Here is a 15,971-nt window from a genome sequence, read left to right as displayed (position 1 = left end):
AGCCTAGGAGGGATCATGTGACCAGCTTTGCTGGGCTCTTTGCCATTTCCTGTTGGGGAAGAGAATATCCCACAAGTAAGGATGACGCCGTGGACCGGACACACCGTTGGAGAAAGTAATTTATCAGGTAAACATAAATTCTGTTTTTATGTATGTATGTTTTTTTTTTGCATTAAGAGGTCAATAAATAAAGCTAAGAATGACTATTATTGCTATTGCTAGTCTGTTTAACATGTCTGAACTTGAGGAAATCACTTGTTCTATGTGTTTAGATGCCATTGTGGAACCCCCACTTACTTTTTGTCCCTCATGTACTGAAAAGGGCTTTAGAATGTAAAACTCAAATTTTATTTAAGGCTAAGGATTATTCTCATTCTGAGGAGAATCGGGGTATGCCGCCAAATTTTCCCCAAGCGTCACAACCTTTAACGCCCACACAAGCGACGCCGGGTTCTTCAACTGCGTCTAATTCATTTACTCTGCTCAGGGTGTTTGGACTCAGTCGGAGTTGCTTCTTCCAATCAATATTCTGGAATTGAGAGCAATATTCAATGCACTTCAGGCGTCGCCTCAGTTGGCTTCGGCCAAATTCATTCGCTTTCAGTCGGACAACATCACGACTGGCTTACATTAATCATCAGGGAGGAACAAGGAGTTCCTTAGCGATGACAGAAGTATCCAAGATAATTCGGTGGGCGGAGGCCCACTCTTGTTATCTGTCAGCAATCTACATCCCAGGAGTGGACAACTGGGAAGCAGACTTTTTAAGCAGACGTTTCATCCGGGGGAGTGGGAACTCCATCCGAAGATCTTTGCCACTCTGATCCTCAGATGGGGCAGACCGGAGTTGGATCTGATGGCATCTCGTCAGAATGCCAAGCTTCCAAGATACGGATCCAGGTCAAGGGATCCTCAGGTTCGAACTCATAGATGCCTTGGCAGTGCCTTGGTCGTTCAACCTAGCTTATGTGTTTCCACCGTTTGCTCTCCTCCCCCGGGTGATTGCTCGGATCAAACAGGAGAGGGCTTCAGTAATTCTAATCGCACCTGCTTGGCCTCGCAGGACTTGGTATGCCGATCTAGTGGAAATAAAATGTATGTGTTAAAAGTGGCGCTAAAAAGCTCTAAGTATTAAAAACTACGAAGAAAACGATCAAAAATAACTGAGGTAAATTTAAATGCAACAGGGACTGACTGTCAAATAAGTGGCAGGCATAAATGAATACAGTTTAGGGGTTAATTTCTGATATTACCCAATAAAGCCACAAGAAGAAACAAAGGTGTATAAAATATCATTTACTAATAGAATATCACATAAGCATAGAAAAACAAATACATATATTAAAATTGCAGCAAAAACATTAATAGGTTGTGTGCAAAATAAATAATGAAGAGAGAGCCCCGAATCAAATGGATTTGCGTAAGTAATGTCTTTTTTAGATTCCACGAATTAATCAAAAAGTCACTGTAGGTACTTTCCTTTTAAAACCAATAAGTGTAAAATTTGAGAATTATTATTCAAGGTACCTTTGGTGCAGCATTAGAAAATAACAGTCTTTCTTGAGACAGTGAACGATGATTTCAGGATGTCCCTTTAATTAAAATTGTATTGCGGTGATAGATAAAATAGTATTGTATTGCGGTGATAGATAAAATAGTAGAGGCCAGCCACTATTTATACTTTAAAGTCCCCGCTATAGAGAAGGTGTTGAAGCACAATATATCAATATAGAAACACACTTGACAGATCTATACCTTTAGGTGGATATGTGTTGTGCCTGCTATGCAGGTAATCTCACCCTTCCTCGTCCGCGGTTAGATTCTGACAGGCTTCCAATCTTCATGCTTTTAATGAAGGTGGTTACTGGTCCCGGTCTTCTTCGAACTTGCTATTGTTATTATAAGAGGCATAAGTATTTTCAGTCCAGCGCTATACACTTACTATATACACTAGATTTAGGGGACATGTCTTCTCTGCCGCCGTGGAATCTTCCATTGAGGCAGGACCTTCTCATTCAGGGACCCTTCCAACACCCGAATCTAGTTTCTCTGCAACTGACTGCTTGGAGATTGAACGCTTGATTTTATCTAAGCGGGGGTTCTCTGATTCCGTCATTGATACTTTGATTCAGGCACGTAAGCCTGTTACTAGAAAGATCTACCATAAGATATGGCGTAAATATCTTTATTGTGTGAATCCAAGGGCTACTCATGGAGTAGAGTTAGGATTCCCAGGGTTTTATCTTTTCTCCAAGAGGGATTGGAGGAGGGGTTATCAGCAAGTTCCTTAAAGGGACAAATTTCTGCTTTGTCGATTTTACTACGCAAACGTTAGGCAGATGTTCCAGACGTTCAGTCTTTTTGTCAGGCTCTGACCAGAATCAAGCCTGTGTTTAGACCAATTGCTCCACCCTGGAGTTTGAATTTAGTTCTTAATGTTCTTCAAGGAGTTCCGTTTGAACCCATGCATTCCATAGATATTAAGTTATCTTGGAAAGTTTTAATTTTGGTTGCTATTTCTTCTGCTCGTAGAGTTTCTGAGCTTTCAACGTTACAATGTGATTCGCCTTATCTCATATTTCATTCTGATAAGGTGGTTTTACGTACTAAACCTGGTTTCCTTCCTAAGGTTGTTTCTAATAAGAATATTAATCAGGAAATTGTTGTTCCTTCATTATGTCCTAATCATTCTTCTAAGAAGGAGCGTATGTTGCATAACTTGGACGTGGTCCGTGCCCTGAAGTTTTACTTACAGGCGACTAAAGAATTCCGTCAATCATCTTCATTATTTGTTTTTTTTTTCTGGAAAGCGTAGGGGCCAGAAAGCTACGGCTACCTCTCTTTCTTCTTGGTTGAAGAGTATCATCCATCTGGTGTATGAGACTGCTGGACAGCAGCCTCCTGAAAGAATTACGGCTCATTCCACTAGGGCTGTTGCTTCCTCATGGGCATTTAAAAACAATGCTTCTGTTGAACAGATTTGCAAGGCTGCAACTTGGTAGTCTCCTCACACTTTTTCCAAATTTTACAAATTTGATACTTTTGCTTCTTCTGAAGCTGTTTTTGGGAGAAAGGTTCTTCAAGCAGTGGTGCCTTCCGTTTAGGTTCCTGTCTTGTCCCTCCCTTTTATCCGTGTCCTGTAGCTTTGGTATTGTATCCCACAAGTAAGGATGAAATCCGTGTACTCGTCATATATTTTAAAAGAAAAGGAAATTTATGCTTACCTGATAAATGTATTTATTTTACGATATGACGAGTCCACTGCCCACCCTGTCATTTCTAAGACAGGTATTTATTTTTTGTTAAACTTCGGTCACCTCTGCACCTTTGGCTCTTCCATTCTCTTCCTAACTTCGGTCGAATGACTGGAGGGGAAGGGAGGAGCTATATATACAGCTCTGCTGTGGTGCTCTTTGCCACTTCCTTCTAGCAGGAGGTTAAATCCCACAAGTAAGGATGAAATCTGTGTACTCGTAAAAGAAATAAATTTATCAGTTAAGCATACATTTCCTTTTTTAAAATCCCACCCTTTTGTCCCATTACTCATGGACTCCACAGCTTGTGTATTTGTTCCCAGGAGTAATGGACTCTCACCACCTGTATGAAAGAAAATACCATTTATGCTTACCTGATAAATTAATTCCTTTCATGGTGATGAGATCCCACCTTGTGGTGTTTTTTATTTTTTTTGTTTGTTTTTTTTGGGGGGGGGTTTATAGAACTATTTCTCCAACATAGGTGTGTCCAGTCCACGGCGTCATCCTTACTTGTGGGATATTCTCTTCCCCAACAGGAAATGGCAAAGAGCCCAGCAAAGCTGGTCACATGATCCCTCCTAGGCTCCGCCTACCCCAGTCATTCTCTTTGCCGTTGTACAGGCAACATCTCCACGGAGATGGCTTAGAGTTTTTTAGTGTTTAACTGTAGTTTTTATTATTCAATCAAGAGTTTGTTATTTTAAAATAGTGCTGGTATGTACTATTTACTCAGAAACAGAAAAGAGATGAAGATTTCTGTTTGTATGAGGAAAATGATTTTAGCAACCGTTACTAAAATCCATGGCTGTTCCACACAGGACTGTTGAGAGGAATTAACTTCAGTTGGGGGAACAGTGAGCAATCTCTTGCTGCTTGAGGTATGACACATTCTAACAAGACGATGTAATGCTGGAAGCTGTCATTTTCCCTATGGGATCCGGTAAGCCATGTTTATTAAGATAGTAAATAAGGGCTTCACAAGGGCTTATTAAGACTGTAGACTTTTTCTGGGCTAAATCGATTCATTATTAACACTTATTTAGCCTTGAGGAATCATTTAATCTGGGTATTTTGATAAGATTATATCGGCAGGCACTGTTTTAGGTCTCAGTTGTCTTCAGACCACATAAAAAGACAGGCATTCTTACGTTGTGTAGAAGACCTGTTAAAAATGGGAGTGATTCATCCTGTTCCATTAGGAGAACAAGGGATGGGGTTCTACTCCAATCTGTTCATAGTTCCCAAAAAAGAGGGAACGTTCAGACCAATCTTAGATCTCAAGATCTTAAACAAGTTTCTCAAGGTTCCATCGTTCAAAATGGAAACCATTCGAACAATTCTTCCTTCCATCCAGGAAGGTCAATTCATGACCACGGTGGATTTAAAGGATGCGTATCTACATATTCCTATCCACAAGGAACATCATCGGTTCCTAAGGTTCGCATTCCTGGACAAGCATTACCAGTTCGTGGCGCTTCCTTTCGGATTAGCCACTGCTCCAAGGATTTTCACAAAGGTACTAGGGTCCCTTCTAGCTGTGCTAAGACCAAGGGGCATTGCTGTAGTACCTTACTTGGACGACATTCTGATTCAAGCGTCGTCCCTTCCTCAAGCAAAGGCTCACACGGACATCGTCCTGGCCTTTCTCAGATCTCATGGATGGAAAGTGAACGTGGAAAAGAGTTCTCTATCTCCGTCAACAAGGGTTCCCTTCTTGGGAACAATAATAGACTCCTTAGAAATGAGGATTTTTCTGACAGAGGCCAGAAAAACAAAACTTCTAGACTCTTGTCGGATACTTCATTCCGTTCCTCTTCCTTCCATAGAGCAGTGCATGGAAGTGATAGGTTTGATGGTAGCGGCAATGGACATAGTTCCTTTTGCGCGCATTCATCTAAGACCATTACAACTGTGCATGCTCAGTCAGTGGAATGGGGACTATACAAACTTGTCTCCGAGGATACAAGTAAATCAGAGGACCAGAGACTCACTCCGTTGGTGGCTGTCCCTGGACAACCTGTCACAAGGGATGACCTTCCGCAGACCAGAGTGGGTCATTGTCACGACCGACGCCAGTCTGATGGGCTGGGGCGCGGTCTGGGGATCCCTGAAAGCTCAGGGTCTTTGGTCTCGGGAAGAATCTCTTCTACCGATAAATATTCTGGAACTGAGAGCGATATTCAATGCTCTCAAGGCTTGGCCTCAGCTAGCGAGGGCCAAGTTCATACGGTTTCAATCAGACAACATGACAACTGTTGCGTACATCAACCATCAGGGGGGAACAAGGAGTTCCCTGGCGATGGAAGAAGTGACCAAAATCATTCTATGGGCGGAGTCTCACTCCTGCCACCTGTCTGCTATCCACATCCCAGGAGTGGAAAATTGGGAAGCGGATTTTCTGAGTCGTCAGACATTGCATCCGGGGGAGTGGGAACTCCATCCGGAAATCTTTGCCCAAGTCACTCAACTGTGGGGCATTCCAGACATGGATCTGATGGCCTCTCGTCAGAACTTCAAAGTTCCTTGCTACGGGTCCAGATCCAGGGATCCCAAGGCGGCTCTAGTGGATGCACTAGTAGCACCTTGGACCTTCAAACTAGCTTATGTATTCCCGCCGTTTCCTCTCATCCCCAGGCTGGTAGCCAGGATCAATCAGGAAAGGGCGTCGGTGATCTTGATAGCTCCTGCGTGGCCACGCAGGACTTGGTATGCAGATCTGGTGAATATGTCATCGGCTCCACCATGGAAGCTACCTTTGAGACGAGACCTTCTTGTTCAAGGTCCGTTCGAACATCCGAATCTGGTCTCACTCCAGCTGACTGCTTGGAGATTGAACGCTTGATCTTATCGAAGCGAGGGTTCTCAGATTCTGTTATCGATACTCTTGTTCAGGCCAGAAAGCCTGTAACTAGACAGATTTACCACAAAATTTGGAAAAAATATATCTGTTGGTGTGAATCTAAAGGATTCCCTTGGGACAAGGTTAAGATTCCTAAGATTCTATCCTTCCTTCAAGAAGGATTGGAAAAAGGATTATCTGCAAGTTCCCTGAAGGGACAGATTTCTGCCTTGTCTGTGTTACTTCACAAAAAGCTGGCAGCTGTGCCAGATGTTCAAGCCTTTGTTCAGGCTCTGGTTAGAATCAAGCCTGTTTACAAACCTTTGACTCCTCCTTGGAGTCTCAACTTAGTTCTTTCAGTTCTTCAGGGGGTTCCGTTTGAACCCTTACATTCCGTTGATATTAAGTTATTATCTTGGAAAGTTTTGTTTTTGGTTGCAATTTCTTCTGCTAGAAGAGTTTCAGAATTATCTGCTCTGCAGTGTTCTCCTCCTTATCTGGTGTTCCATGCAGATAAGGTGGTTTTACGTACTAAACCTGGTTTTCTTCCAAAAGTTGTTTCTAACAAAAACATTAACCAGGAGATTATCGTACCTTCTCTGTGTCCGAAACCAGTTTCGAAGAAGGAACGTTTGTTGCACAATTTGGATGTTGTTCGCGCTCTAAAATTCTATTTAGATGCTACAAAGGATTTTAGACAAACATCTTCCTTGTTTGTTGTTTATTCCGGTAAAAGGAGAGGTCAAAAAGCAACTTCTACCTCTCTCTCTTTTTGGATTAAAAGCATCATCAGATTGGCTTACGAGACTGCCGGACGGCAGCCTCCCGAAAGAATCACAGCTCATTCCACTAGGGCTGTGGCTTCCACATGGGCCTTCAAGAACGAGGCTTCTGTTGATCAGATATGTAGGGCAGCGACTTGGTCTTCACTGCACACTTTTACCAAATTTTACAAGTTTGATACTTTTGCTTCTTCTGAGGCTATTTTTGGGAGAAAGGTTTTGCAAGCCGTGGTGCCTTCCATCTAGGTGACCTGATTTGCTCCCTCCCATCATCCGTGTCCTAAAGCTTTGGTATTGGTTCCCACAAGTAAGGATGACGCCGTGGACCGGACACACCTATGTTGGAGAAAACAGAATTTATGTTTACCTGATAAATTACTTTCTCCAACGGTGTGTCCGGTCCACGGCCCGCCCTGGTTTTTTAATCAGGTCTGATAATTTATTTTCTTTAACTACAGTCACCACGGTATCATATGGTTTCTCCTATGCAAATATTCCTCCTTAACGTCGGTCGAATGACTGGGGTAGGCGGAGCCTAGGAGGGATCATGTGACCAGCTTTGCTGGGCTCTTTGCCATTTCCTGTTGGGGAAGAGAATATCCCACAAGTAAGGATGACGCCGTGGACCGGACACACCGTTGGAGAAAGTAATTTATCAGGTAAACATAAATTCTGTTTTTGGGTTTGGGAATCTTTGCCGCCTCCTAGTGGTAGGGAAAATGTAATCCTCAGGTGTAATATATCGTGGACTCATCAGGTAAGCATAAATGATGTTTTTTATTTTTTTTCTGTATATTCTGTGCTACATTGTTCCCTCTGCATTCTCTGTTTTGTTCCCAGTCTGTCTACTATATTCTGTACCTAGATCCTATCAGTATATTCTGTGCTGTATCTTAGTCCCTCTGTATACTCTATACTGTTCCCAGACCTCCTGTCTGTGTTGCTTTGTGCTGTAGCTAGATCCTTTGTCTTTCTGTATACTCTATACTGTTCTCTCGTCTGTCTCTGTCTACTCTATTCTGTACCTAGATTATATAAGTATAGTATGTGCTGTACCTTGTTACCTCTGAATATTCTGTTCTGTTCTCAGGCCTGTCTCAATCTAATGTATGCTGTACCTAGATCATATCGGTATAATCTGTGCTGTACCTTTGTCCCTCTGCATACTTTATTCCATTTTCAGGCCACTAACTGTGCACCGAGTGTAGTAAAATCTTTTTCAGTTTAGTCTATGATTAACTAAAAAAAATGTCCACTATGTACAATCAAACCACCAAAATATAAAAATAGTCCTGTTATATACAGGGACGAACTCTTCAATATTACTAACTGAGATATTAATCCAGAGATTTTATCTCACATGTGTAATATCAAGTATTTCAGTCTGACATTTTTGCTGTATCTGAGGAGTATCCAGCTCACGGTGCTTATCTGGGGAACATCAGCTCACGGTGCTTATCTGAGGAACATCAGCTCACGGTGCTTATCTGAGGAACATCAGTTCACGGTGCTTATCTGAGGAACATCAGCTCACGGTGCTTATCTGAGGAACATCAGCTCACGGTGCTTATCTGAGGAACATCAGCTCACGGTGCTTATCTGAGGAACATCAGCTCACGGTGCTTATCTGGGGAACATCCAACTCACGGTGCTTATCTGGGGAACATCCAGCTCACGGTGCATATCTGAGGAACATCAGCTCACGGTGCTTATCTGGGGAACATCAACTCCCGGTGCTTATCTGAGAAACATCAACTCCCGGTGCTTATCTGAGAAACATCAGCTCCCGGTGCTTATCTGAGAAACATCAGCTCCCGGTGCTTATCTGAGAAGCATCCAGCTCGCGGTGCGTGTCTGGGGAGCATCCAGCTCGCGGTGCGTGTCTGGGGAGCATCCAGCTCGCGGTGCGTGTCTGGGGAGCATCCAGCTCGCGGTGCGTGTCTGGGGAGCATCCAGCTCGCGGTGCGTGTCTGGGGAGCATCCAGCTCGCGGTGCGTGTCTGGGGAGCATCCAGCTCGCGGTGCGTGTCTGGGGAGCATCCAGCTCGCGGTGCGTGTCTGGGGAGCATCCAGCTCGCGGTGCGTGTCTGGGGAGCATCCAGCTCGCGGTGCGTGTCTGGGGAGCATCCAGCTCACGGTGCGTATCTGGGGAATCATCTGTTTTTACTAATACAAAGCAGGCTAATGAATATTTGTACATTTGTCATATGACTTTGCGTCTGCTGTGTTACCGTCTGAAGATAGTTATATTTGAGGTTTTGTGGAATTTTGTCCAGAGTTACAGTACTATACTCAGGTCTCTCTATATTCTGCTGTGTTACAGTACTATACCCAGGTCTCTCTATACCCAGGACTCTCTATACCCAGGTCTCTCTATACTCTGCTGTATTACAGTACTATACTCAGATCTCTCTATACTCTGCTGTGTTACAGTACTATACCCGGGTCTCTCTATACTCTGCTGTGTTACAGTACAATACTCTGGTCTCTCTATACTCTGCTGTGTTACAGTACTATACTCAGGTCTCTCTATACTCTGCTGTGTTACAGTACTATACCCAGGTCTTTCTATACTCAGGTCTTTCAATACTCAGGTCTCTCTATACTCTGCTGTGTTACAGTACTGTACATCTCAGGTGTCTTTATGCTCTGATGTTTTACTCTCCCGATGCTAAAGGCCAGTTCCCTCATATCTCTACAGGATGGTCAGATGATCGAGTGTCGGTGCTGTTACGGAGAGTTCGCCTTTGAAGAGCTGACTCAGTGCATGGATGGACACCTCTTCTGTAAAGAATGCCTCGTTAAATATGCGCAGGAGGCCGTGTTTGGCTCTGGGCGGGTGAGTCTCTTCTTGGGGTTCACCTGTTGATAATGTGGCTTTATATCTTGTATGGACAATATTGCCAAAAGGGTTATCTTACGCTTAGAAATACCACCTAATAGTGTATAGTTATAGGAGACAATAACGTGCTGGTGTGTCTCACAATTAGCACACAGACACAGTGTGATAAATCCTGGAGATACTGTGCTTATAATTGAACATAAACCTGTCTAAGTTGTAAGAGAATAGCCACCCTACTCATGTGAGCTTCACTCAGAGGTGTCCTTTGCACAAGATATTTATCATTCTCTTTGTTTTGTCTCATAGTCTGAGCTCAGCTGCATGGAAGGTACCTGTACCTGTGATTTCCCAACCAGCCAGCTGGAGAAAGTTCTTCCAGAGAAAATCTTGTATAAATATTATGAACGCAAGGCAGAGGAAGATATAGCAGCAGCTTGTGCCGATGAGCTTGTCAGGTAACTCAGGTTAAGCCCCCCAGTGGATTATTTTATATGAGAATCCTGGTAGCTGTGGCTTCTTTATCTGGTAGTGACCCACATGGAGATGATTCTGGGAGGTGTGGCTTTTGTATAATGGCTTGAGGCACATAAGGAAGGTCCTGGGAGATGTGGCTGCTGTATCTATGGGTTGAGGCAAGAGGATGAATCTTTTGAGGTGTGGCTGCTGTATCCTGGGATGAGGATAATATAGGATCTTTGGAGCTGTGTCTGCTGTATCCTGGGAGTAGGCAAGTGAAGGATCCTGGGAGGTGTGGCTGCTGTATTCTTGCTTGAGATGAACAGGGAGGGTACTAGAACATGTGGCCACTGTATCCTGGGGTGAGGCAAGAGTAGGATTGTGGAATTTTTAGCTGTTGTATTCTGGGGTGAGGCAAGAGGAGGAGGTTTGGCTGCTGTATTCTGGGGCGAGGCAAGAGGGGGACCTTAGGAGGTGTGGTTGCTGTATCATTGGATGAGACACTCAGGAAGCACCTTGGGAGATGTGCCTGCTGTATCCTGGGGTTAAGGAAAAGGAGGATCCTGGGATGTGTGGCTGCTGTATCCTAGGGTGAGACAAGAGGTAGACTCTAGGTGTGTCTGCTGTGCCCCGTGGTGATGCAAGAGGAGAACCTTTAGAAGCTGTTGTTGCTGTATCCTTTGGAAGCCCCCTGGGGGGTGGCTGCTGTATCCTTGGTGTGAGGCAAGAGGTAGTGTCTCTAGGTGTGTCTGCTGTATCCTGGGGTGAGGCAAGAGGAAGACCTTATGAGGTGTGACTGCTGTATCCTATGGTGAGGCAAGAGGTAGACTCTTGTTGTGTCTGCTGTAGCCTGGGGTGAGGCAAGAAAAAGACCTTATGAGGCATGGCTGCTGTATAATTGGATGAGACACTTGGAAAGCACCCTGGGAGGTGTGGCTGCTGTATCCTAGGGTAAGGCAAGAGGTAGACTCTAGGTGTGTCTGCTGTATCCTTGGGTGAGGCAAGAGAAAGACCTTATGAGGCGTGGCTGCTGTATCCTAGGGTGAGGCAAGAGGTAGACTCTAGGTGTGTCTGCTGTATCCTGGGGTGAGGCAAGAGGAAGACCTTATGAGGTGTGGCTGCTATATCCTAGGGTGAGGCAAGAGGTAGACACTTGGTGTGTCAGCTGTATCCTTGGGTAAGGCAAGAGGAGGAGCTTAGGAGGTGTGGTTGCTGTATCTTTGGGTGAGACTCCCTAGGAACACCATGGGAGGTGTGGCTGCAGTACCTGGGGTTAGGCAATTGATGGATCCTGGGAGGTGTGGCTGCCGTACCTGGTGGTTAGGCAATTGATGGATCCTTGGAGGTGTGGCTGCAGTACCTGGGGTTAGGCAATTGATGGATCCTGGGAGGTGTGGCTGCTGTGTCCTTGGAGAATTTTAGAAGGTGTGGCTATGAGTATCCATAGACCTTTTTCTGCGTTGGGAGGTTGATGAGAAGAGAAAAAAAAAGTTCTAAACATCATAAAAAAATATGTTCTGCTCTGGAATATGGCTGCTACTTACTTGGGTGAGATGCACAGCTAGGCCCTGGGAGGTGCAGCTGCTATATACTTGTGAGAAGTATAATGAGGACCCCGAGAAATGTGACTGCTATATACTTTAGGTGAGACACACTGGAAGGACCCTGGTAGGTGTGGCTGCTGTGTCTTATGGTGAGGCAAGAGTAAGACTATAGGAGGTTGGGCTGCTTTATCCTTGGGACACAGGAACTGCTATATACTTTGGGTTGGATACACTAGGAGGTGTAACTGATATATACTTGTGTCCAGGGGCGTAACTAGAAACCACTGGGCCCAGATGCAAGAATCTAAGAAGGGCCCGCCAACCCCCCCCCCCCACCACCAAAAAAAATGTGAATTTGATACATATTTTTTTTTCAAATATAATAATATAAAAATTAAACGTTCATGTTTTAGATAGAGCATGCAATTTTAAACAAATTTCTAATTTACATCTATTATCTATTTTGATTTGTTCTCTTGGTATCCTTTATTGAAAAGGCTCAGAAGCAGCAGTACCTATGGAACCTATGTTCTGATTCGTGGCTGTGTATATTGTCCACAAATTTGTTTTGCCCAGGGCTCCGTGAATCCTAAGGGTTGCCCCTTCAGCTAGCTACTTTTATTGTTGCTTCTGAGCCTACCTAGGCATATCCTTTAACAAATTATACTAGGAGAACAAAGAGAGCTCTATCTGAATCATAAGTTTTATTTTGGCTTTACTGTCCCTTTAATACTTGCATAACCGATATCCTATATAATAAAAGACAAGAGTTTGTCTGAAGCCGTCATGCGCAGTTCAGACAAACTCTTGCTGATCGCACGCGCACCCACCCGGCAGCAGCGCGAGGACCCGGCAGCTCAGCTGAAACACAGAAGCGCGCGAGGACCCGGCAGCTCAGCTGAAACACAGAGGACCCGGCAGCTCAGCTGAAACACAGAGGACCCGGCAGCTCAGCTGAAACACAGAGGACCCGGCAGCTCAGCTGAAACACAGAGGACCCGGCAGCTCAGCTGAAACACAGAGGACCCGGCAGCTCAGCTGAAACACAGAGGACCCGGCAGCTCAGCTGAAACACAGAGGACCCGGCAGCTCAGCTGAAACACAGAGGACCCGGCAGCTCAGCTGAAACACAGAGGACCCGGCAGCTCAGCTGAAACACAGAGGACCCGGCAGCTCAGCTGAAACACAGAGGACCCGGCAGCTCAGCTGAAACACAGAGGACCCGGCAGCTCAGCTGAAACACAGAGGACCCGGCAGCTCAGCTGAAACACAGAGGACCCGGCAGCTCAGCTGAAACACAGAGGACCCGGCAGCTCAGCTGAAACACAGAGGACCCGGCAGCTCAGCTGAAACACAGAGGACCCGGCAGCTCAGCTGAAACACAGAGGACCCGGCAGCTCAGCTGAAACACAGAGGACCCGGCAGCTCAGCTGAAACACAGAGGACCCGGCAGCTCAGCTGAAACACAGAGGACCCGGCAGCTCAGCTGAAACACAGAGGACCCGGCAGCTCAGCTGAAACACAGAGGACCCGGCAGCTCAGCTGAAACACAGAGGACCCGGCAGCTCAGCTGAAACACAGAGGACCCGGCAGCTCAGCTGAAACACAGAGGACCCGGCAGCTCAGCTGAAACACAGAGGACCCGGCAGCTCAGCTGAAACACAGAGGACCCGGCAGCTCAGCTGAAACACAGAGGACCCGGCAGCTCAGCTGAAACACAGAGGACCCGGCAGCTCAGAGAGAGAGAGAGAGAGACAAGAGAGAGAGAGAGAGACAAGAGAGAGAGAGAGAGACAAGAGAGAGAGAGAGAGACAAGAGAGAGAGAGAGAGAGACAAGAGAGAGAGAGAGAGACAAGAGAGAGAGAGAGAGACAAGAGAGAGAGAGAGAGACAAGAGAGAGAGAGAGAGACAAGAGAGAGAGAGAGAGACAAGAGAGAGAGAGAGAGACGAGAGAGAGAGAGAGAGAGACAAGAGAGAGAGAGAGAGAGACAAGAGAGACAAGAGAGAGAGACAAGAGAGAGACAAGAGAGAGACAAGAGAGAGAGACAAGAGAGAGACAAGAGAGAGACGAGAGAGAGAGACAAGAGAGAGAGAGAGAGACAAGAGAGAGAGAGAGAGACAAGAGAGAGAGAGAGAGACAAGAGAGAGAGAGAGAGACAAGAGAGAGAGAGAGAGACAAGAGAGAGAGAGAGAGACAAGAGAGAGAGAGAGAGACAAGAGAGAGAGAGACAAGAGAGAGAGAGAGAGACAAGAGAGAGAGAGAGAGACAAGAGAGAGAGAGAGAGACAAGAGAGAGAGAGAGAGACAAGAGAGAGAGAGAGAGACAAGAGAGAGAGAGAGAGACAAGAGAGAGAGAGACAAGAGAGAGAGAGAGACAAGAGAGAGAGAGAGAGACAAGAGAGAGAGAGACAAGAGAGAGAGAGAGAGACAAGAGAGAGAGAGAGAGACGAGAGAGAGAGAGAGAGACAAGAGAGAGAGAGACGAGAGAGAGAGAGAGAGACGAGAGAGAGAGAGAGAGACGAGAGAGAGAGAGAGAGAGACAAGAGAGAGAGAGAGAGACAAGAGAGAGAGAGAGAGACAAGAGAGAGAGAGAGAGACAAGAGAGAGAGAGAGAGACAAGAGAGAGAGAGAGAGACAAGAGAGAGAGAGAGAGACAAGAGAGAGAGAGACAAGAGAGAGAGAGACAAGAGAGAGAGAGACAAGAGAGAGAGAGACAAGAGAGAGAGAGAGAGACAAGAGAGAGAGAGAGAGACAAGAGAGAGAGAGAGAGACGAGAGAGAGAGAGAGAGACAAGAGAGAGAGAGAGAGACAAGAGAGAGAGAGAGAGACAAGAGAGAGAGAGAGAGACAAGAGAGAGAGAGAGAGACAAGAGAGAGAGAGAGAGACAAGAGAGAGAGAGAGAGACAAGAGAGAGAGAGAGAGACAAGAGAGAGAGAGAGAGACAAGAGAGAGAGAGAGAGACAAGAGAGAGAGAGAGAGACAAGAGAGAGAGAGAGAGACAAGAGAGAGAGAGAGACAAGAGAGAGAGAGAGACAAGAGAGAGAGAGACAAGAGAGAGAGAGACAAGAGAGAGAGAGACAAGAGAGAGAGAGAGAGACGAGAGAGAGAGAGAGAGACGAGAGAGAGAGAGAGAGACGAGAGAGAGAGAGAGAGACGAGAGAGAGAGAGAGAGACAAGAGAGAGAGAGAGAGACAAGAGAGAGAGAGAGAGACAAGAGAGAGAGAGAGAGACAAGAGAGAGAGAGAGACAAGAGAGAGAGAGAGAGACAAGAGAGAGAGAGAGAGACAAGAGAGAGAGAGAGAGACGAGAGAGAGAGAGAGAGACAAGAGAGAGAGAGAGAAAGAGAGAGAGAGAGACAAGAGAGAGAGAGAGAAGAGAGAGAGAGAGACGAGAGAGAGAGACAAGAGAGAGAGAGAGACAAGAGAGAGAGAGAGAGACAAGAGAGAGAGAGAGAGACAAGAGAGAGAGAGAGAGACAAGAGAGAGAGAGAGAGACAAGAGAGAGAGAGACAAGAGAGAGAGAGACAAGAGAGAGAGAGACAAGAGAGAGAGAGACAAGAGAGAGAGAGAGAGAGACAAGAGAGAGAGAGAGAGACAAGAGAGAGAGAGAGACAAGAGAGAGAGAGAGAGACAAGAGAGAGAGAGAGAGACAAGAGAGAGAGAGAGAGACAAGAGAGAGAGAGAGAGACAAGAGAGAGAGAGAGAGACAAGAGAGAGAGAGAGAGACAAGAGAGAGAGAGAGAGACAAGAGAGAGAGAGAGACAAGAGAGAGAGAGACAAGAGAGAGAGAGACAAGAGAGAGAGAGAGACAAGAGAGAGAGAGAGAGACGAGAGAGAGAGAGAGAGACGAGAGAGAGAGAGAGAGACAGAGAGAGAGAGAGAGACAAGAGAGAGAGAGAGAGACAAGAGAGAGAGAGAGAGACAAGAGAGAGAGAGAGACAAGAGAGAGAGAGAGAGACAAGAGAGAGAGAGAGAGACAAGAGAGAGAGAGAGAGACGAGAGAGAGAGAGAGAGACAAGAGAGAGAGAGAGAAAGAGAGAGAGAGAGACAAGAGAGAGAGAGAGAAGAGAGAGAGAGAGACAAGAGAGAGAGAGAGACAAGAGAGAGAGAGAGAGACAAGAGAGAGAGAGAGAGAGAGACAAGAGAGAGAGAGAGAGACAAGAGAGAGAGAGAGAGACAAGAGAGAGAGAGAGAGACAAGAGAGAGAGAGACAAGAGAGAGAGAGACAAGAGAGAGAGAGACAAGAGAGAGAG

General features: G+C 45.7%; 1 protein-coding gene across 1 annotated transcript in view; it reads left to right on the top strand.

The window, feature by feature from the left end:
* RNF216 (ring finger protein 216) overlaps positions 1-15,971 on the top strand; it is a gene marked incomplete in the record, with an annotated part of 472,645 nt that overhangs the window by 205,170 nt on the left and 251,504 nt on the right. The window contains 2 exon segments of the mRNA XM_053694600.1: positions 9,579-9,716; positions 10,026-10,174. Coding sequence (XP_053550575.1) covers positions 9,579-9,716; positions 10,026-10,174 — 287 coding nt within the window.

Source organism: Bombina bombina, chromosome 11 (assembly GCF_027579735.1).
Source record: "Bombina bombina isolate aBomBom1 chromosome 11, aBomBom1.pri, whole genome shotgun sequence".
NCBI classification, from domain to species: domain Eukaryota; kingdom Metazoa; phylum Chordata; class Amphibia; order Anura; family Bombinatoridae; genus Bombina; species Bombina bombina.
This window is presented reverse-complemented; position numbering and strand designations above follow the sequence as displayed.